Source organism: Ornithorhynchus anatinus, chromosome X1 (assembly GCF_004115215.2).
Source record: "Ornithorhynchus anatinus isolate Pmale09 chromosome X1, mOrnAna1.pri.v4, whole genome shotgun sequence".
Classification (NCBI taxonomy): Eukaryota; Metazoa; Chordata; class Mammalia; order Monotremata; family Ornithorhynchidae; genus Ornithorhynchus; species Ornithorhynchus anatinus.
The window spans coordinates 12,939,604-12,965,038 of record NC_041749.1 but is presented as its reverse complement, the minus strand read 5'-3'; the positions used below and the strand labels follow the sequence as shown (position 1 = coordinate 12,965,038).

At 48.9% G+C, this 25,435-nt stretch overlaps 1 protein-coding gene across 4 annotated transcripts in view; it reads right to left on the bottom strand.

The window, feature by feature from the left end:
* CRIM1 (cysteine rich transmembrane BMP regulator 1) overlaps nt 1-23,277 on the bottom strand; it is a 209,887-nt gene extending 186,610 nt beyond the window's left edge. For 2 of the 4 annotated variants that reach the window (XM_029050939.2, XM_029050940.2), the window contains exon 1: nt 21,450-23,277. In XM_029050939.2, the coding sequence (XP_028906772.1) occupies nt 21,450-21,735 (286 nt within the window). In that variant the 5' untranslated portion in view covers nt 21,736-23,277. The remainder of the gene's footprint in view (nt 1-21,449) is intronic. The other 2 variants (XM_029050938.2, XM_029050941.2) reach the window with 1 other exon arrangement.
* Nucleotides 23,278-25,435: the final 2,158 nt, after the last annotated feature.

The following is a 25,435-nucleotide window of genomic DNA, read 5'->3' as shown; positions in this document are numbered from 1 at the left end:
TTGCTGAAAACAGTCAGACCTCAAAGGGAATGAATGAATCCATTAAGGCTAAAAAGGATCTATCTCTTAAGTGCACACAATGCAGCAGGGTGTGTCCGGCCTGCTATCAGCTGTTTCAGTCACAACCACACATGAACAAAGTCTTACTATCATTAGTTTAATTTTTGAAAAAGAACCTCATAAATGTATAAGCCACTTAGCTATGTGACCTTGGGCAAGTCGCTTTTACTTGGGGGGCCTCAGCTTCCTCTTCTATAAGATGGGGATTCAAATCCAGTTCTTCCTCCTATTTAGACTGTAAGTCCAGTAAGTGACAGGGACTGCATCTGACTCCATTATCTTGCACCTATCCCAGGGCTCAGTACAGTGCTTGGCACATCATGATCATCAATGGTATCTGGGCACTTATTATGCGCAGAACACTGTATTAAGCACTTGGAAAAGTACAACAGAGTTGGTAAACAGTTCCTGCCCACAACAAGCTTACAGTCTAGAGGATAGTCACCGCTTAACAAATATCATTATATCTGATTTTGGCTTTTAAAGATGACGCTAAACATTACAGCCTTTTTCATGTGTGCCAGTGGGGATAGAGAACACAAGGCGAGTAAGCATTCTCTGCCACACTGTAAACACAGGAGTGTGGTTTCTTGCTGTGCTGAGTTTACCCCACATTAGGCCGTCCTAGCAGAAAGCGTATGGGATTGGCAATCTGGAAGATATTCTAATTCTGCTCCCAGTTCTGTTTCTAACCTTCTGTGTGACCACGGACATTGCACTTAGCTTCTCTGTGCCTCCATTTCCTCACCCATAAAATGGCGGAGACATCAGCTTTCCATCATAGCCTACGTGTCCCACGTGTGACAGGAATTGCGATCTGTTCATCCTGTATTTAGCATAGTGTCTGTGTATTTGCCCCCTAGTAAATACCATCATTATTAGGTCCTTGTTTTCAAGTCTGCCTTAATGTTCTATCTAGCGTAGACTGTAAGCTCACTGTGGATAGGAAATGTCTCTGTTTATTGTTGTATTGTACTCTCCCAAGCGCTTAGTACCGTGCTCTGCACTCAGTAAGCGCTCAATAAATATGACTGAATATCCCTTTAAATATACTCCCCTGTGGAAGAAAAACTACCTGCCTGAGTGTCAAGGAAGGACTCCCTGGCAAGTGAAAACAGCAGCAAAGCTAAAAGAATGTGGAGAATTTGGCCACAGCCTGCGGTGTTCAGAAGAACGGCAACACATTCAACCTTTTCCCACTATCAAGGGTAGATGTGAGCATATGAATCCGGACAAGCCCCTACCTGCTTGTGATTAAGCTCTCCTTCGGCAGGATTTACTTCCTGAAGGTGAAGATTCATGAGCTAAATGATGGTACTGAACAAAGAGTGAAGGGAATTTTAGCAGAGATGAAAAAAAAAAAAATCAGCCTCTAACAGAATACCTTCTCCCTAAAATCCAGCCCAGGGACCAAAGTCCACAAATTGCAGGTATAATAATAATGGTGGTATTTGTTAAGTGCCTACTATGTGCAAAGCACTGTTCTAAGCACTGGGAAGGGGATACAAAGTGATCAGGTTGTCCCACTTGGGGCTCACAGTTTTTAATCCCCATTTTACATATGAGGTAACTGAGGCAAAGAGAAGTTAAGTGACTTGCCCAAAGTCACACAGCTGGCAAGCGGTGGAGCCGGGTTTAGAACCCACGACTTCTGACTCCCAAGCCCGGGCTCTTTCCACTGGGCCACGCTGCTTATGATCTGACCATCATGCAGAAGGTGGTGGCAAGCTGAAAGAATAGAGATAAATTTACCCTAAATGGAGCCAATGCATAGTACAGTATTCAGAAGCATAGCAGGAGTTCAGTACATACTGATGATTGACGGTAAGCTAATTTGCCAAGTGCAAGACTTTTGGTCCAAATGTATACGAAACCAAAAAAAAAAAATATGGTACCAATTTGCCTCGTTTTCTTACCCTTACCTAAATCATGGCCAAATGACACTGCTGCTTCACTCAGAACATTTCTAAAAGTCTCTTTTCCTCTATTTCTGATGGGAAAAAAACCCCAAAACAACAGTGTGGGATAGGCAGGCCAGAGGTTTTTCTCCAAAACTGATGAGAGTTGGATTTTCAGACTTCTGAGTTTAACAAGGCAGTGGGTTCTTCTTCCAGCTACGATGATCATCAATCCTTCGACTGTGCACTCCTTGGGAGCAGGGATTATGAGTCCTGTATGTTCTCTACAACGCTGAGCACATTTCCAACCAATCGGAGAAGCAGCATGGTCCAATGCCTAGAGCACAGGCCTGGGAGTCAGAAGACCTGAGTTTCAATCCCGGTACTGCCACTTGTCTGCTGTGTGACTTTAGACAAGTCACAACTTTTCTGTGCCTCAGTTCCCTCATCTGCAAAATGGACATTAAGACTGTGAGTCCTATGTGGAACATGGACTATATCCAAACTCATTAGTGCTTAGTACAGTGCCTGGCACATAGTAAGCACTTAAATACCATAAAAAGGTAATTATTGACACTTACTGTGTGTAGAATACTATACCAAACGCTTGTCAGAGGACAATACGATACAGTTAGTATCTGAATAGCCAGCATTTAAATATTTGAGAATTGTCTCCCCAACTAGATCGCAAGCTCATTGTGGGCAGGGAATGTATCTACAACTCTGTTGTCTTGTACTTATTCAAGCAGTTCGTGCAGTGTACTGCACAGAGTTTGCGCTCAATAAAAAGCACTGATGATGATGCACTTAAGTATTTTAAATAAACACTCAAATATAATTAGTGATGAAGCACATTATCTTAGGTGAGTTCAGTTAAGGTCATCTCTCCTTGGGTGAAATGAAGTTCTCTCAAATCACCAGGTCTCTTGATCTCTCAGAGAGACAGGTGTTTTACCCCTTTTATCTCCAAAGGCCTTATTTATGACGCTGGCTTAAGGATGCTAAATGCATTCGCTTGATAAATTGGGATCGAGTGAGATCAGATTTCATACTTCCTGGCCAGAAATTCCTTTCTGTTTTGAAACATAAGATGTTTAAGGTTTTTGTTTTGAAATACTAAATAAGATGGATTTGCCTCCAGTTACAGCGTGCATCCCTTTCTACCTGTTGCAGCCAGAGAAGGTAGGGGCTAAGGCACAGAAGCAAAGGCAGAATTTCAAAGAGAAACCCCTCAGAATTTCTTTCCCCCAAAGCTAGCAGGCCCGAAAGCTTGCCAGACTACAACACAATCCTCCCTTAACAAGGTAACAAGGAGGATCAAGGATTTACAAGTACAGCCATGTATTTTTCAACTGTGCTTATCTTCAAATGGTTCCTTTTGTATTTTAAAATGTTCATCAACTCCATTTACTACAGTCCTCCTTTGCTACTGGTCTCAAACCCATACAGTACTGTACACCTAAGCTAATTTACAAGCCATACTGTTGACTTCTGGATCTCATTTCACTCTTAAAAAAATAAATTCAAGAAAAGGAGGATTTACATTCAGTGGCATTTATTGAGTGCTTACTGCATAGAGAACACTGTACTAAATGCTTGGAAAAGTATAATACAGTATACAGCTAAAACAGTATGTTAAAATAGTATGATTTTAATAGTATGATTTTAAAGCATTTAAGTACTAGAATGGTTCTTTCCCCAGAGAAGACCTCCTAATTTCTAGCTGCTAGAAAGTCAAGAACTTGTAGTGTTTTCATTTTATGTCAACTTCCAGTCCAACTGTGGCAAAAAAGATTTTCACTAGCAACTACACAGAGTTGATGTAAAAACCTCCTTTACTGACCAAATGTTAGTGGATCCTTTATACACACTGGACTTCTGCAGTGTTCTCCTTTGCCAATGTCTGTCACCCAATCTGTTCAACTGAGCATGGTTAGAATTTACTGAACAGGCAGCTGAATGGCACCATATAACTCAGCATCAAAATAAAAGCCACCAAAATACCTAGCAAAGATCTAATTCCAGCCCCAGGCTTCCTCTCACTCCACCCCGCCCTCACAGGATTTATGTTTATATCTTTAAACTCCACTGTCTTGGGTCTCCCAGGCAAATTGCAAACTCCTTGAGGGCAGGGCTCCCTTCAACTAACTCTACTGTACTTTCCCAGGTGCTTAGTACAATGCTCAGAATGGAGTAAGTGCTCAATATATATTATTCGATGGATTGAGCTCACCTCCTCACTCAACACTGTCCTGTTGCATTCACTGAGTGACTCGAAACCCAAGAGAGCTTAAAACTAATAGGAAATGGAAGTAAATTTGTGTGGAGGAAGTGTTGGGTGGGCAAGCAAGATGGAGAAAGAGAAGGAGTACTTGGAAATAATTATCCAAGTAATTGGAGTCAGGGCTCAGGAGTTCGAATCCCAGCTCTGCCACTTGTCAGCTGTGTGACTGTGGGCAAGTCACTTAACTTCTCTGGGCCTCAGTTCCCTCAACTGTAAAATGGGGATTAAGACTGTGAGCCCCACGTGGGACAACCTGATTCCCCTGTGTTTACCCCAGCGCTTAGAACAGTGCTCGGCACATAGTGAGCGTTTAACAAATACCAACATTATTATCCTTTCACCTCTCCTTCAGCTAATTCTATTGTCAGACATACCTAGAGCCTGGGCTTGGGAGTCAGAGGTCATGGGTTCGAATCCCAGCTCTGCCACTTGTCAGCTGTGTGACTGGCAAGTCACTTCACTTCTCTGTGCCTCAGTTCCCTCATCTGTAAAATGGGGATTAACTGTGAGCCTCATGTGGGACAACCTGATTACCCTGTATCTCCCCCAGCGCTTAGAACAGTGCTCTGCACATAGTACGCGCTTAACAAATACCAACATTATTATTATTATTATTATTTTAAGAGGTCAGCATTAATGGTACGTATTGAGTGCGTGAGCTCAGTGCATTATATAGTAGGCCATTGGGAGAGTACAACAGAAGAAAAAAAAGGGAGGCCCTGCCCTTGGTAAGATATTGATAAGTAATTTTTGATATTACCACTCACCATCACTTGCCAGGCTCTAGGCAACCTATGTGTCTATTTAAAGGTGACTTGCCCACAGTCACACAGCTAACAAGTGGCACCTGTACTAAGCAAATTCAATTGATATACCTCAGTATTTTTGACATCAGGTGCTGAAATCCGAGAAAAGCATTCCAAATACATTGTCACCAAAAAGAGATGCACGGTTAATATTAGTCTACCCAAGGAAACTGTGCAAAACTCACAGTTCTATTTGCGGCTGGTAGGGTTTGGACTGGATGGACATCACTCTCCTTTACGGAGGAACATAACACTAGGTCTACTCCAGAACCTTCCTTTCATCAGAGAAGCAGTACGGCTCAGTGGAAAAAGCACGGCCTTGGGAGTCAGAGGTCATGGGTTCGAATCCTGGCTCCACCACTTGTCAGCTGTGTGACTGTGGGCAAGTCACTTCACATCTCTCTCAGTTACTTTACCTGTAAAATGGGGACGAAGACTGTGAGACTCATGTGGGACAACCTGATTACCCTGTATCTACCCCAGCGCTTAGAACAGTGCTCTGCATATAGTAAGCACTTAACAAATACCAACATTACTATCTTGAATGACTGATTGCAATTCAGACTTTTCCACCTCCCTATCTCCGACCCTCTTACCCACTTTGGGTCTTTAGGGTTGAGGGTATATGGTGATGGGCCTGCCAGTCTCTAATAAGTACGACTGCCTGACATGGACATGAGCGGTCCAATATTCACACAACTGGACCCATCAAGAGGGGTGCCAAGAAAGCACACATTATGGATCAGTCGGTTTTTTTAAGCACTTACTGTGTGCACTGCACTGTTCTCAAGTGCTTGGGAAAGTACAATTTAACTGAGTTGACAGACACAGGCCCTGCTAGCAATGAGTGGATCTATTGCCTTGTCCTCTCACGCCCGCCCTAGTGTTTTGAGGGCCAAATGATGACATCCCTTTTACTGGATTAAAAAAAACTGAACCTCTAACTAAAATGCTTGTTAGTGCTGTGCTCGGGTAACTTATTTTTTCATTACTATCTATGCACCGCATGTCTCCTCATAGTCTAGTGAAAGCAGCTTCCAACTTTTCTGTTGTCATTTTTCACTGCCCACAGTCAAAATGCCTGGGATCCTCAGGCACTTGCCAAGAGTTTTCACATCAAGACTCTGAATCATTCATTTGCCCTCTCAGGCTGAATTCAGTATTCTCTAGTATCCTTTCCCATCCTATCCCATTGCGCGGGAGGTGAGTGGGGCATAGCTGCCTTTCATTTTCCAAGATGATGCTCCGGATGGTGAGATCACATCCGCATAGGTGGGCATGAATGACAAGACCTACGTCCGGCTGGGACGGGGGTTAAGTCCCAACAAGGAAGGAGACCGACTCCCTGTCTTATCAGCTTCAGTGAGATAGAGCCAGTAGAGCCTCTGGAAATGATCTGGAGATTGATCTAGTCACTACTCCCTCTTGGAGAAAGATAATGGTGCTGTTTTGACACTGGCGCTCCTCAACACTCCAATGATAGATCACATTGTGGAGACAGTGGTTCATTATCTCCTTAAAAAGTCTGTTCTGCCTTATTTGCCTAGGACCGCTTTCAGGCAACAGTTAGGCAGCTCCTTGGATATCCTGTTACCTTCCATTCTTCCAAGTCTATCTAAGGAAGCTCTGTTGCTCTGAGCGGTGAGTCAATGCTAGTAACTTAACGGCATTCCTCCTTGGTAATTCTGACCTGCCCTTTAATGTTGAATATGACTTTTGGGCAATGTGATGAACTCTAATTTAGATTCTATGCAAGGACTAAGACTGCTAGAAGATTGGACACCACCATACCTTTGAACTTTTAATTTGGTATGAAACGTGGCAGCCCACGGGTGCTAAAGACTCTCAATTTTCCAACCACCGTCATCATCAACAGTACTTATTGAGCACCTAATGGAACATAGGTTCCATTAATAGGAACCCATAGGAATAGGAATCCATGTAATAGGAACATGGATTCAGAAGATATACAAAAAAAGTAGAATATGGAAATGCTGCCCTCAAAGAAATTTTTATCAAACAACTGAATTGACTGAGCACCTACTGTGTGCAGAGCAATGTACTAAGTGTTTGGGAGAGTAAAACAGTTGATAGACAAGTTCCTTGTCCACAAGGAGCTTACAGTCTAGAGGAATCTAATTTTCTGTCTAGTGGAGGAGACAGGCACTCAAAAAGCCAGATATTAATAATAATGTTGGTATTTGTTAAGCGCTTACTATGTGCCGAGCACTGTTCTAAGCGCTGGGGTGGATACAGGGTAATCAGGTTGTCCCACGTGGGGCTCACAGTCTTAATCCCCATTTTACAGATGAGGGAACTGAGGCACAGAGAAGTTAAGTGACTTGCCCACAGTCACACAGCCGACAAGTGGCAAAGTAGTGAAAGAATTGCTACAAATGGTAAAAACAATTCAATAACCAATACAAATAAACCAATTAAATAAACAGACTCTGTGAAATGTCTGCTGTTACCTTGGGCAAGTCACTGAACTTCTCTGCGCCTCAGTTACCTCATCTGTGAAATGGGGATTAAAACTCCTAGCCCCATGTGGGATGTGAACTGTGTCCAACCTCATTAGTTTGCATCTATCCAAGTGCTTATTACAGTGTTCAGCACATAAAGCACTTAAATACCATAAAAAAAAGAGTCCTAAAAGAGCTGGTAGATTGGTGTGGTCAAGTGGGGTCTTCTTGATTCAGTTTCACGGACCTTTTTACTTTTGTTTTATGTTTCACTGCCCATTCTTCATCATGGAATAGTGTATTTGCCAAAGAAATGGAATTTGCTAACGGCATTCATCTCTGTGTTGTCAATGTAAATCTTTGTTTGCGTTTAAGGCTTCCCTGCTATAAGATGCTACATAACTTCAGTTTGCTTCAGGGCTTTTTGTCAGTCCACATCACTGTACTGACTTGCAAAGGCAACTTATAATCCCCTGCATGCCTTCTTGTTGGTCCCTTAATATGACCATCATTAGCATTCAGCAATTCCTGGATGTCTGTCTCCAAATGCTTTTTGATGATACTCATATCCTATTGAATTGGAAGCCCATTCTGACACCAGCTACCACATCTATAAGTCCTCTATCATGACAGCTTAGATTTGGATGGGACTCTTCACCTCAGACAATGTGTCAATCATTTAATTCACTCCCATTATCTTCTACTACCCAAATAAAAACACATCGCAGTGGCACCCAAAACAATCAATTATAACTTTGTCAGATATCAAAGACATAGGTATTATTTCAACTCCGTGAAAAACGACGATGATTATGACATGTTTAATAGGCGCCAGGCACTGTGCTAGAGACCATCAATGGTGAATATCATTCTGACACTTCAAATGCTCCAAACATGAGTGAGTAGTATTTATGGAGCTCTTACTGTGTTCAGAGCACTATACTAAGTGCTTGGGAGAGTACAATCTGAGTTGACAGACACCCACAATAAGCTTACAGTCTAGAAGGGGAGAATAACCAAAGTATCAAAAAAAGCAATACTCTAAAACACCGACATGGCTTGGGATCAAGTTTCTGCAGAATAAAGAGACCATTAAGGCTCTGTGACAACATTACACACTCTCATTGCCTTATTATAAACTGCAAGCATCAACACGCAGAGCAAATGGGCACTTCTCTAAGGTATTGTTTAAAAGGTAGTTGTTAAGACTATAGATAGGGCAAAAGACAGCGGGCTTGAAAAAGTGACTTGGCATAAACTGAGCGTCATGGCCCAGGGGTTTGTGACCCTCTTTTGTTATAATCATTGAGTAGCTGCAAGATGTTTGATGAGGTGTTTCTTGTCTTGTTTCAGGAATATCATCGTTAAATCCAGAACACACCTTTCACCTTCAAAACACAGAAGGATAGGCCAAGAAGCATGGCTTCAGCCCCAACTTTTGAAGAAGTTACTATCGTAGCCAGAGCTGCGAGAAAAACGGCAGACATAAGGAACACTGAAGAATGTTCAAGAGATGTCACCAAAAAAATAAAAAAAACACCCACTGGCTTAGAGAAGAATGGATTTAGAGGTGATTGGGGTTCTCCGCCAACTCCTCACTGCTGTTCACGGCTAGCGAGATTCCCTTCTAGCCAGAATCTTCTGAGCAGTCCGCTGAAGGATATAGTTAACTACACAAACTGCAGAGTTAGCTTCGGATCAAAATGCTCCAGCCATCACGTACAGCAGACTTTTGCAGCACAACAGATATAGATGCGCAGAGAGCAACACTGAGACTCCCATACTCTATTTGTAGAACTCACAAAAGCATCCGACACCATTCACAGCATGGCCTAGTGGACAGAGCACGGGCCTGGGAGTCTGAAGGACCTGGTTCTAATCCCGGCTTCAGACTTGACTGCTCTGTGACCAAGTCACTTCTCTTTGCCTCAGTTACCTCATCTGTATATAATGGGGATTAGGACGGTGCCTATATAATGGGGATTAGGACGGAGCCCTCTGTGGGACAGGGACTGTGTCCAATCCAATTTGCTTGTAACCACCTCAGTGCTTAGTAGAGTGCCTGGCACATAGTAAATGCTCAAGAGATGCCTTTACTATTATTATCCAAAGCCCTGGCCTCTGGTATATCTACTAAACCAACGTGACTACCTTGAAAGCTTTGGCAGGATCCACAGCTGACAGACCACCACCCTCCCCCATCTACAGAGCCCTGTGCATCTCCTCCCAAAGGCCCTCTCTGATTAATCCTTCACTTGCCCTATTTGCCCTCCCTTCTGTGGCACCTGGGTCGATATCCTTTAAGCACTTTGATTTTCATCCCACCCCAGAGCACTTATTTACATAGTCATCTGTAATTGCTGTTAATGTCCACCTGCCACTCTCCCTTGTAAACTCCTTGTGGGCAGGCATCCAGTCTACCTACTCTATTGTAGTCTCTCTAGCGCTTGGTACCACGCTCTGGGCACGGCTAAATAAAACACTACCGTTTGATCGTCTGACTGGTAGAGTTGGAGTTGAAAGTCCTTCAGCAGACTTATTCCCTATCACCATCAGGATTATGAAGGAGGGGGTCTAACCATCCATGACTCGTTAGGGTCATTTATAGCATTCCTGTTTCCATCTTGCATTCTGCAACACCTGATTTCACAACTTCTACAAATTTCATTCACAAGCTGTTCACTCATTCACCCAGATAATTAACATTTTAATTAAGGCCAGACACGGTACTGAACTCTGCAGCATTTCACTAAATGCCTCCTCCAAACGGATACGTTGCCCACAGTTTATGATCTTTCTGACAGTTTTCTTTATAAATCTACAGAGTTTACTGCTCCTAATTGCACAGTGTTCCTATTGTTTACAGATTCTCTCGACTGTGCTAAATTATAATAGTTAATACCGGGGGAAGCAACACACCCATTCCCAGACTCAACACTGTTTTGAAAATATGATTTTCATTTGTGTTTTTTTTCTCCACATATTTTGGAGTACTTGGAGTTGGATATTTTAGAAAGCATGTTAATCCTTCAAATATTAATACACAAAAATGAAGGTCACTCGGTCCCCCTGATTTGTTTATGGTTTCCAAGTAGTCTCGCAGTGTTTTGTCAATATTTACTTTTGCGAGTCATAATGATTTCCTTATTTATCTATATTTATGCTCTCATCTCAGTCCCCAACTCTCTCTTCAACATCATGGTGATGAGCCTACAACCAGGCAGAGATGTTTATTAGATAAGGGCTCCTTACCCTAAGCTTCAAGGCCAAGCAGGTGCCAGCAGAGAGGTCCTGTGGGCTACCTCCGCCACGTGGTAGCTACGTCACCTGTAGGGTATCATTTTTCTCCCCCAGTTTCTGAAGTGTAGGTGAACGCCATCTCAGCCCCTGATCTAGACAGATTATTTTCACCTTCTATACTGACTGGGGCCAATTCAACCGGAACTTTCTGTACAGGTTAAGTGTCTCCGCTGGGCAGTTTCTAGTGAGAATGCCTCGAATGCTGCGCACGGTTTTGGAAGGTAGAAACTTGCGTCAAAATGAAATGCTTCACCGTTGTCAAACAGGCCTCCTCGGAAGGTATCGTTTGAATGTCTTTTAACCTTTCAAGGAAGAATCTATTCTGGTTCAGTTGCAGTCCCTGCGTAACACTCCAAGTTGTCTTCCGGGCCAAATCAGCAAGATAGTTGCTGTGAAATCCCCTGAAGCAAGGGATTTCCCTCCTCTCAAACCCAACTCCTATCATTCTAATCGGGATTCAGGAGGCAGAAGTGAGAAAAAGGAGAAACTGAGAATTCCATCAGGGTCAGGTGGTAAACAAGTGGAAAATTAAATTTGGGAAGAACTGGCATCCCTTCAAGTAACAAACAGATGGTTGGAACCCAACCGTATCCGCTAAGGTGAAGGAGCAGAGAGAAGCTGTCCCCTCCCAAACAGGATTTTGGGGAGAAATCACTGGCCACCGGATTGATTCCATAAGAGTTTAGCTTCTCTTGTCCAGAGTACGTCACAGGTAAATGCTGCATCATATTCGCCCAGTCCAACTCGCTGGATCTGCACATTCTCTTCTAACCCAAGAAAGGGGATAGGTGAATTTTTTCCACAGCTGGATGAAACGTCATTTACTCTCTACTGCTTCTTTATGGTTGGGAATAAGATTTTAACTCCAATAGAGCCTCTCGCTTTTTGGAGTTCTCTCTCCCCTAAAACCAAATCTTCAAGTACCCATCAACACTTCGCCTCCACAATGAAACTCTAACTGTTACACCCTGAACTTTCCAGAAGGTCTCCTTCCTTCATTCTCTGAATGGGCTTCCAGATCCCAAAACGGTTTCTTCCACCTCCTCCCCTCCTGCCCCCAATCCGTCTTCCCACTCATCCTCTCCAATATCCAAAACTGTTGTCTTGTTTCTAGGCAGCAACTACACAGAGAGGCAATCCCGCCAAAGAAAGAGGAGCAATTCTGGATACACAGAGGTCAAATAAAAATGCTTGGCGAGGAGCAGGACAGAGGGGCATTCCCTGAGACCTGGAAAGCAGGCCCACGACCCAAATAAAAGCAAATGGAAAATACCTTGGGTGCCTCAAAAAGCATCGATCTTGGGGTCTAGCAAGCAACATGCGGAATGAAAGAATCCCTGAATTTTCAAGGTGAAAGGGGAAGCAGGAAAGGCATTCCATATGTTCTTTAGCAAAATGCAGAATCCTGATACTCCTGCAGATATTCAGGGAGAAGTGAAAATTCCGGGAGATAGGGTGTGGATTTGGGAACCACCTCTAATGTATGTGGCCTTGAGCAGATGGTTTATTATAATGATAATAAAAATAATTACGGTATTTGTTAAGCGTTTACTATGTGGCAGGCACTGTACTAAGGGCTGGGGGAGATACAAGCAAACTGGGTTGGACACAGTCCCTTGTCCCACTTGCGGCTCACAGTCTCAATCCCATTTTACAGATGAGGTAACTGAGGCACAGAGCAGTGAACTGACTTGCCCAAGGTCACAGAGCAGACAAGCGTCAGGGCTGGGATTAGAACCCATGACCTTCAGACTCCCAGGCCCGTGCTCTATCCACTCCGCCATGCTGCTTCTAATAACTATGGTTGTCTATTTAGGAATTGCTATGTCCCAGACAATATGCTAAGCACTGAGGTAGAGACAAGCCAATCAGACGGACCATGGATGGGAAAGAGAGGAGAAAAGCACCTGCCGCATGAAGTCCGGGAAGGCTGGTGGCTGCAATAGCCGCTGCTGTGGCTTACAGGCAAGCTCTGGACCCTGAGGCATTAGGGGCCTGAAATTCTGCTCCTCTAGCCCCAGCACCCTTCAGATTTTTGTTTTATTTTGTGTACGTGGTGTACTTTCCTTGTCTTTTGAGCCATTTAGGGTCTCGCTGCTCCTGATGTGTCTGTCTCCAGTCCCTTCTCCCGGATTTATATTCACAGATCGTGAGCCCCTCAAGGGACAAGGTCAGTCCGTGTCTCATTTCCACCTGAGTACTTTCCCGGTGCCTAGTACCCTGCTCTGCACACAGTGAGTGCTGAATAAATACTATTACTACTACAACCTAAGACCCCGTTCCACATGGGGATGGCAGTCCAGAGCTCCATTTCCTCAAGAATAAAATGGGGTTAAGAAACACAGCTTTTCCCTTCACGGGCTTGGAAAGGCATTTCGTTACTAAAGACTATAGGACAGCAAATAGAGTAATAAAACACTAAATAATAAGCTCCTTGAAAACAGGTATAAAAGTCATAAAAACATTTCCATGCATGTTTTCACAGGGAAGCCAATAAAAAGAAGTTTTAGAATGAGTTTACATTAACGGATTCAACCAGTAGGGGTCATTTCAGTGCAAAAATTGCAGCAAAAGACTCAAAAAGGATCATGCGCGATTTTCGTCTGCTACTCTTCACATGAAAATCTTTTTTCTGCTCTACTTTATTCTTTAACATCACAGTAGAGTGGCCCGCAAAACAAGTGAAACGCCATGGGGAATGAAAGTTCTTTCCAGACAACTGTTAGCATGTGAAAGATCCAACTGAAATCTTATAGCTTTTTCAAAAAAGTTACCTTCCCACTTCCATATCATATTTTCCATTTAAGGTAATGTAAGGGAAGAAGTGTAATCATTGGAAATTTCAGCCTACTGATTACGGAAGGCATTTTAAACACCTTCTAATCACCATTATCCCGTAGAGAACTTGAGAAAACCAAACAGCACAGAGCCTCAACTGGTATCCCTGAAGACACTGAGTTTCCTATACATTTTATTGCAACTTTTACGATTGCCAGAAAGTTTCCCAAAACGTGCCTGGTAGCTGAAAACATAACTGCTGGAATTAAATCTGTGGATTCAGAGCACTAATTGAAATACAATCATGTCAACGGAGCCTTCAAAGCGTTTTTAAGGCTAACACCAAGTGCGCGGGGTGTTACCAGTGGAAATGAAGCTATGAAGTGATTGCATCATTTCGGAGGAATGATCCCGTGCACTAACTGCCAAAAAAACTCCATACTGTGTCACAGTCAAAATGTTGCCAAAACATTTGATTGTTGTAAAGGTTCGCTGTGCCTCACAGTTCCTTCAAAGACTCTTGAAAAACACTCTTTTAAAAAGGAGAGCCCAAAGTGTTTTCGAGCAATTTGAGTCCTTGTAAAAACACCACGACTGCAGGGAGTTTCCTGCAGATTCATCATTTTCCAATTATGGAGATGCCTTGAACATAGATCAACCTGGTCATGTCCAAGATATAATCCATGTGGCCAGAATCGAAGAGACCTCCTGAATTCAAAACGTCAATTTAGAACTACGAAGAACCCTCCTCCGTTGTATTCTGCATAATGTACCTGTGCTTTCCGCTCTCCATGAGTAACAGTTTTACTCGTGTTACAAATTGACACTCCACACCAGAAAAGATGCTCGCACGTTTCTGGTAAATAAGAACTTTCGAATTCGGCCCATGCCAGAGGGAGTAGATATCCCTCTAAGCTTTCCTTTCGGTAGTTTTTGGACCACTGCCTTCCCTCCGAAGAGTTTCCTATTCTCATTACTGCCGTCTAGCTTTCAGACCAGCAAGGCCCTCTGACTTTCCAGAAGTGTCTAAACAGAAAAAGATGCCGACAATTCCAGCCTCTTCAGACACCCATTTTTCTTCCCCAGTCTCCAGCTCCTCCCTCCGTAACCTGGTCGGACAGGAACAGGGCCCGTTATTTTAATCAACATCCCCAAATGAAAGTTCGTTTGATCGTTATTTACTGAGTGCTTACTGTGGGCAGAGCACTGTACAAGGCGCTGGGGCGAGTACAGTAGAACAATAAATTGACACATTCCCTGGGATCAGGGACTCCTCTTGGGGCTTCGCCTCCAGCAAAAAAAGGGTGTATGGGGCAAGGGATGAAGAGATGCACTTCTCCTTCCTCTCTCCTGGGTTCTCTGGGTTGGGAGATGGACGACCCTTAAAACTTACTCATTCATTCATTCAATAGTATTTATTGAGCGCTTACTATGTGCAGAGCACTGTACTAAGCGCTTGGAATGAACAGTCGGCAACAGATAGAGACGGTCCCTGCTGTTTGATGGGCTTACGGTCTAATCGGGGGAGACGGGCGGACGAGAACGATGGCGATAAATAGAGTCGAGGGGAAGAACATCTCGTAAAAACAATGGCAACTAAATAGAATCAAGGCGATGTACATTTCATTAACAAAATAAATAGGGTAATGAAAATATATACAGTAGAGCGGACGAGTACAGTGCCGAGGGGATGGGAAGGGAGAGGTGGAGGAGCGGAGGGAAATGGGGGGAAAAGAGGGTTAAGCTGCGGAGAGGTGAAGGGGGGGTGGTAGAGGGAGTAGAGGGAGAAGAGGAGCTCAGTCTGGGAAGGCCTCTTGGAGGAGGTGAGTTTTAAGTAGGGTTTTGAAGAGGGGAAGAGAATCAGTTTGGCGGAGGTGAGGAGGGAGGGCGTTCCGGGACCGTGGGAGGACGTGGCCTGGGGGTCGACGGCGGGATAGACGAGACCGAGGGACGGCGTGGAGGTGGGCGGCAGAGGAGCGGAGCGTGCGGGGTGGGTGGTAGAAAGAGAGAAGGGAGGAGAGGTAGGAAGGGGCGAGGTGATGTAGAACCTTGAAGCCTAGAGTGAGGAGTTTTTATTTGGAGCGGAGGTTGAATCCGTGGCAAGTCTAACTCTTGGGCATCCCAGGTGCACCCATGGCCCAAGGCCAGCCAGCTAAAAGGAGGTGGGGGTGGGGGGTAAACTATTAAGTTTTCCCCTGCTCACGCCAACTCTGTGAGAAGCAGTGTGGCTTAGTGGAAAAAGCTCAGGCTTGGGAGTCAGCGGACGTGGGTTCGAATCCCAACTCCGCCGCTTGTCCGCCACGTGACCTTAGGTAAACCACTTCACTTCTCTGGGCCTCAGTTCCCTCATCTGTAAAATGGGGATGAAGACTGTGAGCCCCACGTGGGACAACCTGTTTACCTCATATCTACCCCAGCGCTTAAAACAGTGCTTGGCACATTGTAAGTGCTTAACACATACCCTCATTATGATTCCATCCATTCCCGAGCGCTCGGTAGAGTGCACGGCAACCGATAAGCGTTCTACTGCCGTAGGGTAGAGAAGCAGTGTGGCTTACTGGCTGGAGCCCGGGCTCGAGAGTCAGAGAATATGTGTTCTAATCCTGACTCCGCCACTTGTCTGCTGTGTGACCCTGAGCAAATCCCTTAACTTCTCTGTGCTTCAGTTCCCTCATCTGTCAAATGGGGACGAAGACTTTGGAGGACAACCCGAATACCCTGCATCTACCCCAGCGTTTAGAACAGCACTTGGCACACAGTAAGTGCTTAACAAATACCACCATCATTATTATTATTATCCCATCCCCAAGAAAAAACCCGGGAGGTCATTAGGGGAGGGACTATCTGACCCAAGAGGAGGGATGGAAAATGGACTTGGGAAGGTGGCTTTTACGCTGCGGTGGATAGGGAGGGCCGGGATTCCCCATTGGGATCCAGGAGTCCGTGAACCCTCACAGGCGTCTCCCTCCAAAGGGGCGCAAGCTCTGAAGGCCTCGCCCCTCCCAACATGACCCCTGTAGGGCTATGGGGGAACCCCCAAATCCAGCACAGACACCCCCTCACGCCCAGAGAGGGTTGGGGATGGGGTACCCCGGCCCACATCCTACCTCTGGCCTGGAACTCCCTCCCTCCTCAAATCGCCCAAACCATCACTCTTCCTCCCTTCCAAGCCTTACTAAAGGCACACCTCCTCCAAGAGACCTCCCAGGACTAAGCCCCACATTTCTTCAGCTCCCCCTCCCTTCCACCTCACTTCGATTCGCTCCCTTTGACCTCCCCCCTGCCCCACAGCGCTTATGTATTCATCTATAATTCTATTTATTTATATCGACGCCTGTTTACTTTTTTTGATGTCTGCCTCCCCACTTCTAGACTGTAAGCCTGGTGTGGGCAGGGATGATCTCTCTTTATCGCTGAATTATAATAATAATGATGATGGCATTTGTTAAGCACTTACTATATTCCACGTACTTTTCTAATCGCTGGGAGGTGATCAGGTTGTCCCAGCTGGGCTCACAGTCTTAATCCTCACTTTACAGACGAGGGAACCGAGGCCCAGAGAGGTTAAGTGACTTGCCCAAGGTCACAGAGCAGACAAGAGGCGAAGCTGGCATTAGAACCCACAACCTCTGACTCTGAAATCCGTGCTCTTTCTACTACGCCACACTGCTTCTCGTTCACCTGTACTTTCCAAGTGCTTAGTCCAGTGCTCTACACGCAATAAGCACGCAATAAACATGATTGAAAGTCCCGCCGCTGACCCTTGGCCTACGTCCTACTTCGGGCCTGGAACGCCCTCCGTCCTCAAATCCGTCAAACCATCACTTTTCCCCCCTTCAAAGCCTTACTGAAGGTGCACCTCCTTCAAGGGGCCTTCCCAGATTAAGCCCCCTCTTCCTCGGCTCCCCCTCCCTTCCACCTCAACTCACCCCCTTTGCTCCCCCCCTTCCTCTGTTCACTTGTTTTGATGCAATATCTAGAATTGTATTTATTTATATCAGTGCCCGTTTATGGGTTTTGATGTCTGTCTTCCCCCTTCCAGACTGTGAGCCCAGTCTGGGCATGGATCGTCTTAAATGCTGAACTGTATTTTCCAAGCGCTCACTCCAGGGCTCTGCACGCAGCAGGTGCTCAATAAATACAACTGAATGATTTCTACTTCTGTTAACGCCTGCCTCCACCCCCTCTAAACCGGGAGCCCACTGTGGCCAGGGGCTGTCTCTCTCTATGGCTGGATTGAACTTTCCGAGCGCTCAGTCCAGTGCTCTGCACATAGTGAGCGCTCAATAATTGCGACTGAATGATGCCTCCTTAATTAAATTGATGTCTGCCTCCACCCCCAAAAAACTGTGAGCCCGTTGTGGGCAGGGGCTGTCTCTTTATGGCTGGACTGAACTTTCCGAGCACTCAGTGCTCTGCACAAAGTAGGTGCTCAATAATTATGACTGAACGATGCTTGTCTACTTGTATTGATGTCTGCCTCCCCCCCTTCCAAAAAACTGTGAGCCCACGGTGGGCGAGGATTGTCAGTCTCTATGGCTGGGTTGAACTTTCTGAGCGTTCAGTGCAGTGCTCAGCAAGCAGTAAGCGCTCAACAAATACCTCTGAATGATACCTGTCTACTTACATTGATGTCTGCCCCCTCCCCCGCAACCCGTGAGCCCATTGTGGGCAAGGAGTGTCTCTTTTATGGCTGGATTGAACTTTCCGAGCGCTCAGTTCAGTGCTCAGCACGCAGTAGGTGCTCAACAAATACCTCTGAATGAATGATGCCTGCTTGCTTGTATTGAAGCCTGCCCCCTCCCCCCGAACCTTTAAGCCCGTTGTGAGCAAGAACTGTCTCTCTTTATGGCTGAGGTGTATTTTCCGAGTGCTCAGTCCAGTGCTCTGCACAAAGTAGGCGTTCAATAAATGACTGAATGAATGATGCCTGCCTACTTGCATTAATGTCTGCCTCCCCCCCCAAAAAACTGTGAGCCCGTTGTGGGCAAGGACGGTCTCTCTTTATGGCTGGGTTGAACTTTCCAAGCCCTCAGTTCAGTGCTCAGCACGCAGTAGGCGCTCAATAAATACCTCTGAGTGAATGACGACTGCTTACTTGCATCCATGTCTGCCTCCCCCCAACCCCAAAAAAACTGTGAACCCATTGTGGACAGGGGCTGTCTATGGCTGAACTGTACTTTCCAAGCCCTCAGTCTAGTGCTCAGCACGCAGTAGGCGCTCAAGAAATAACTCTGAATGAATGATGCCTCCTTAATTGCATTGATGTCTGCCTCCCCTCCAAAAAACCTGTGTGCCCGTTGTGGGCAGGGGCTGTCTCTATGGCCGGACTGAACTTTCTGAGCTCAGTCCAGTGCTCTGCACATAGTGAGCGCTCAATAATTGTGACTGAACGATGCCTCCTTAATTGAATTGATGTCTGTCTCCACCCCCAAAAAACTGTGAGCCCGTTGTGGGCAGGGGCTGTCTCCTTATGGCTGGACTGAACTTTCCGAGCACTCAGTGCTCTGCACAAAGTGGGTGCTCAATAAATTCGACTGAATGAATGATGCCTCCTTAATTCATTGATGCCTGTATCCCCTCCACAAAAAACCTGTGAGCCCGTTGTGGGCAGGGGCCGTCTCTATGGGTGGATTGAACTTTCCGAGCGCTCAGTGCTCTGCACAAAGTGGGTGTTCAATAAATTCGACTGAATGAATGATGCCTCCTTAATCGCACTGACGTCTGCCACCCCTCCACAAAAAACCTGTGAACACGTTGTGGGCAGGAACTGTCTTTACGGCCGGACTGAACTTTCCAAGCGCTCAGTGCCGTACACAAAGTTGACCCTCAATAAATACCTCTGAGTGAATGACGCCTCCTTAATTGCACTGACGTCTACCTCCCCCTCCCAAAAAAACCTGTGAGCCCAGGGTGGGCAGGGGCTGTCTGTAAGGCCGGACGGAACTTTCCGAGCGCTCAGTGCTGGGCACAGAGTGGGCGCTCAACAAATACCTCTGAGTGAATGATGCCTGCTCGCTTGCCTCCATGTCTGCCTCCACCCCCCAAAAACCGTGAGGCTGTGGGCAGCGGCTGTCTCTCTTTAGTGCTGAAGAGTACTTTCCGAGCGTTCAGTGCTGGGCACCGAGTGGGTGCTCAACAAATACGTCTGAGTGAATGATGCCTACTTGCTTGCCTCGATGTCTGCCTCCAGTCCCCCAAAACTGTGAGGCTGTGGGCAGGGGCTGACTCCGAGTGCTCAGTGCTGGGCCCAAAGTGGGTGCTCACCAAATACCTCTGAGTGAATGATGCCTCCTTGCTTGCCTCGATGTCTGTCTCCACTCCCCAAAAACTGTGAGGTTGTGGGCAGGGGCTGTTTCTCCTTATAGCTGAACTGTACTTTCCGAGAACTCAGTGCTGGTTACAAAGTGGTCGCTCAACAAATACCTCTGAGTGAATGATGCCTGCTTGCTTGCTTGCCTGCCTCGATGTCTGTCTCCAGTCTCCCAAAACCGTAAGGCTGTGGGCAGGGGCTGTCTCTCTTTAGAGCTGAACCGTACTTTCCGAGCGCTCACTGCTGGGCCCAAAGTGGGTGCTCAACAAATACCTCTGAGTGAATGACGCCGGCTCGCTTGCCTGGTTATCTGCCTACACACCCCCAAAACCGTGAGGTTGTGGTGGGCAGGGGCTGTCTCTCTTTAGTCCCGAAGCGTACTTTCCGAGCGCTCAGTGCTGGGCACAAAGTGGGTGCTCAACAAATACCTCCGCGTGAATGACGCCTGCTCGCTTGCCTCCATGTCTGTCTCCACTCCCCCAAACCCGTGAGGTTGTGGTGGGCAGGGGCGGTCTCTATAGCTGAACCGCACTTTCCAAGTGCTCAGTGCTGGGCACAAGGTGGGTGCTCACCAAATACCTCCGAGTGAATGATGCCTGCTCGCTTGCCTCGATGTCTGCCTCCGGTCCCGCAAAACTGTGAGGCTGTGGGCAGGGGCTGACTTTCCGAGCGTCGGTGCCGGGCCCAAAGTGGGTGCTCAACAAATACCTCTGAGTGAACGATGCCTGCTCGCTTGCCCGGATGCCCGCCTCCGCTCCCCCCAAACCGTGAGGCTGTGGTGGGCAGGGGCTGTCTCTCTTTAGTGCCCAAGCGGCGCTCAGTGCTGGGCACAAGGTGGGCGCTCACCAAATACCTCCGAATGAACGATGCCTGCTTGCTTGCCCGCCTCCGCTCCCCCCAAACCGTGAGGCTGTGGTGGGCAGGGGCTGTCTCTCTTTAGTGCCCAAGCGGCGCTCAGTGCTGGGCACAAGGTGGGCGCTCACCAAATACCTCTGAATGAACGATGCCTGCTCGCTTGCCCGCCTCCGCTCCCCCCAAACCCTGAGGTTGTGGTGGGCAGGGGCTGTCTCTCTTTAGTGCCCAAGAGGCGCTCAGTGCTGGGCACAAGGTGGGCGCTCACCAGATACCTCTGAATGAACGATGCCTGCTCGCTTGCCCGGATGCCCGCCTCCACTCCCCCCAAACCCTGAGGTTGTGGTGGGCAGGGGCTGTCTCTCTTTAGTGCCCAGGCGGCGCTCAGTGCTGGGCACAAGGTGGGCGCTCACCAAATACCTCCGAATGAACGATGCCTGCTCGCTTGCCCGGATGCCCGCCTCCGCTCCCCCCAAACCCTGAGGTTGTGGTGGGCAGGGGCTGTCTCTCTTTAGTGCCCAGGCGGCGCTCAGTGCTGGGCACAAGGTGGGCGCTCACCAGATACCTCCGAGTGAACGACGCCTGCTCGCTTGCCTCCAGTGCCCCCCCAAACTGTGAGGGGGCGGGCAGGGGCCGTGTCCGCGTCCGGCCTGGCCCCTGCGGGGGCTTAGCGCTTGGCAGAAGGTGGGCACGTACCTTCGCAGACGCCCACTTCGTACTCGGTGATGGAGTCCCCGTTGAGGGGCGGTCGGATGACACAGCGCAGGCCGCGGTCGCAGGCCCCGTGCAGCCCGTAGACGCCTCCGCAGGTCTCGTTCCTCTGGCGGGCGCACGTGTAGCAGCAGCCGCACACGCCCTGCACCGTGCTGCCCGGGCAGCTCTTCGGCTCCTCGCACTTGGACTCGTCGCAGGGCAGGCAGACCAGCGCCCGGCCGCCCCAGCCCAGGAGCACCACCGACACCAACACCAACCACGGGTGCATCCTCCCCCGCCGCACGCTCGGCTCCGATCCCTCTTATCGCGAGCTCGACTCCGATCCCTCTTATTGCAAGCTCAGTTCGGAGCCCTCCCAGTGCAAGCTCGGCTCCGATCCTTCTTATTGCAAGCTCGGCTCCGCTCCCTCTTATTGCAAGCTCGACTCCGATCCCTCTTATTGCAAGCTCGGCTCCGATCCCTCTTATTGCAAGCTCAGTTCGGAGCCCTCCCGCTGCAAGCTCGGCTCCGACCCCTCTTATTGCAAGCTCGGCTCCGATCCCTCTTATTGCAAGCTCAGTTCGGAGCCCTCCCGCTGCAAGCTCGGCTCCGATCCCTCTTATTGCAAGCTCGGCTCCGATCCCTCTTATTGCAAGCTCGGCTCCGATCCCTCTTATTGCAAGCTCGGCTCCGATCCCTCTTATTGCAAGCTCAGTTCGGAGCCCTCCCGCTGCAAGTCGGCTCCGATCCCTCCTACTGCAAGCTCAGCTCCGACCCTCTTATTGCAAGTTTAGTTCGGATCCCTCCTACTGCACGCTCAGCTCGGATCCCTCCTACTGCAGATTCGGCTCGGATCCCTCTTATTGCAAGCTCAATTCAGATCCCTCCTGCTGCAATCTCAGCTCCGATCCCTCCTGCTGCAACCTTAGTTCAGATCCCGCCGGCTGCAAAGTCAGCTCGGATCCCTCCTACTGCAACCTTAGTTCAGATCCCGCCGGCTGCAAGCGTAGCTCGAATCCCTCCTACTGTAAGGTCGGTTCTGATCTCGCCGCCTGCAAGTGTAGCTCGGATCCCTCCTCCTGCAAGCTCAGTTCGGATCCCGCCGGCTGCAAACTCAGCTCGGATCCCTCCTCCTGCAAGCTTAGTTCAGATCCCGCCGGCTGCAAGCTTAGCTCAAATCCCTCCGACTGCAAACTCAGCTCGGATCCCTCCTCCTGCAAGCTTAGTTCAGATCCCGCCGGCTGCAAGCTTAGCTCAAATCCCTCCGACTGCAAACTCAGCTCGGATCCCTCCTCCTGCAAGCTCAGGTCGGATCCCGCCGGTTGCAATCGTAGGTCGGATCCCTCCTGCAAGTTCAGTTCAGATCCCGCCGGCTGCCAGCGTAGCTCGGATCCCTCCCACTGCAATCTCAGTTCAGATCCCGCCGGCTGCCAGCCTAGCTGGGATCCCTCCTACTGCAACCTTAGTTCAGATCCCGCCGGCTGCCAGCGTAGCTCGGATCCCTCCTACTGCAAGCTCAGTTGAGATCCCGCCGGCTGCCAGCGTAGCTCGGATCCCTCCTGCTGCCAGCGCAGCTCGGATCCCTCCTGCTGCCAGCTCAGTTCGGATCCCGTCGGCTGCCAGCGTAGCTCGGATCCCCCCGACTGCAAACTCGGCTCGGATCCCCCCGCGGCTGCAGGCGTAGCTCAAATCCCAGCTGGGGCAGGCTCCCCGGGAGAGACGGGGGAAAACGAAAGGAGGGTGGGGAGGGAAAGTTTCCTCCCGACGGGTCCGTCCGAGCCCCAACTGTTGCGGGCGGGTGAGCGGCGCGTGGGTGGGGTGCGGTGGGGTGCGGTGGGCGGCTGGGGCTCCCGCGGCCGCCGCTGCCTGTTTGTGTCCGTCGGGCCGCCGGGGCTCGGCCCTCCCCTGCCCGGCCCGGCCCCCGCCCCCGGGCCCCGCCCCCGGGCCCCGCCCCCAGGTCCCGCCGCGCCCGCTCATTGGCCGCCGCCGCCTCCGGCCCGCGCGCCGCCCCGACGGGGCCCCGCCCCCTCGGCCCGCTCCGCCAATCCGCGGCCCGGCCCCGCCCCGGGCCCCGCCCCCCAACCCTGCGCTCCTCCAGCCCGGCCCCGCCCCCGCCCGCCAGGCCTCGCCCCCTCCAGCTGCCCCCGCCCATCTGCTCCTCCCCCTCTTCCTCCTCTTCCTCCTCTTTCTCCCCTTTCTCCCCTTCTCTTCCTCTCCTCCTCCTCCTCCTCCTCCTCCTCCTCTTCATCCTCCTCCTCTTTCTCCTCTCCTCCTCCTCCTTTCTCTCCTTTTCCTCCTCTCCTCCTCTTTCTCCTCCTCCTCCTCCTCCTCCTCCTCCTCCTCTCCTTTTCCTCCTCCTCTTCTCCTTTTCCTCCTCTCCTTTTCCTCTTCCTTCTCCTCCTCCTTTCCTTTTCCTCCTCCTCTTCTCCTCCTCTCCTCCTCCTTCTCTTCCCCTCCTCCTCCCCCTCCTTTCCTCCTCCCCTCCTCCTTCTCTCCTCCTCCTCTTCCCCTCTCCCTTTCCTCCTCCTTCTCCTCTCCTCCTCTCTTTTCCTTTTCCTCCTCTTTCTCTTCCTCCTCTCCTTCTCTCCTCTTCCTCCTCCTCTCCTCTCCTTTTCCTCCTCCCCTCCTCCTCCTCCTCCTCCTCCTCTCCTTTCCTTTTCCTCCTCTTTCTCTTCCTCCTCTCCTTCTCTCCTTCTCTCCTCTTCCTCCTCCCCTCCTCCTTCTCTCCTTTTCCTCCTTCTCCTCTTCTTTTCCTCCTCTTCCTCCTCTCTTCCTTCCTTCCTCCTCCTCCTCTTCCTTCTCCTCCTCTCCTCCTCCTCCTTGTCTCCTTTTCCTCCTCTCCTCCTCCTCCTCCTCTCTTTTTCCTCCTCTTCATCCTCTTCCTCCTCCTCTTCCTCCTCCTCCTCCTCCTCCTACCCCTTTCTCTCCTCTTCCTCCTCTCCTCTCCTCTCCTTTTCCTCCTGCTCCTGCTCCTGCTGCCCGTCCTCCCTCCTCCCTCCTCCCTCCTCTCTCCTTCCCCCCTGCCCCCTCCGCGGGTCCGGGAAAGGTGGAGGATTTCGGCCCCGCAGCTCGCCCACTGCGCGCACCGCTCCGGTGACCTGCTTCCTCCCCGCATCCCCCCCGCCCCGAGCCTCCGCACTTTGGAGACTTTGCGGACTCCAGCCGGGAATAAACCCAGGCGAAACCCCACTTTTCCTCCTCTTCTGGTGATGATGATGATCTTTGTTGAGCGCTTACTATGTGCTAAGCGCTGGGGTAGACACAAGGTAATTCAGGTTGTCCCACGTGGGGCTCACGGTCTTCCTATCCCCATTTGACAGACGAGGTCACTGAGGCACAGACAAGTGAAGTGGCTTGCCCAAGGTCACACAGCAGACAAATAGCGGAGGCGGGATTAGAACCCACGACCTCTGACTCCCAAGACTGGGTTCTTGTCATTAAGCCACGCCCTGACACATTCCCTTTACTTTCTCTCCACCCCACCCCGCCACAGCACTTATGCATAGATCTATAATTTTACTTATTTAATAATAATAATGACGGCATTTGTTAAGCGCTTACTATGTGCCAAGCACTGTTTTAAGCGCTGGGGGAGATATAAGGTAATCAGGTTGTGCCACGTGGGGCTCACAGTCTTCATCCCCATTTGACAGATGAGGGAACCGAGGCACAGAGAAGTGAAGGGACTAGCCCAAAGTCACACGGCTGACAAGTGACGGAGTCGGGATTAGAACCCATGACCTCTGACTCCCAAACCCGAGCTCCTTCCACTAAGCCACGTTGCTTCTCTTATATTGATATCTGTTTATCTTCAGTGATACATTCCCCCCACCCCTCAAGACTGTGAGCTCATTATGGGCAGGGATCGTCTCTCTATATTGCTCTATTGTACTCTCCCAAGCGCTTAGTACAGTGCTCTGCACACAGTAAGTGCTTAATAAGTACAACTGAATAAATGAACAAATTGGGGACGGACTTTGGAGGGAGGG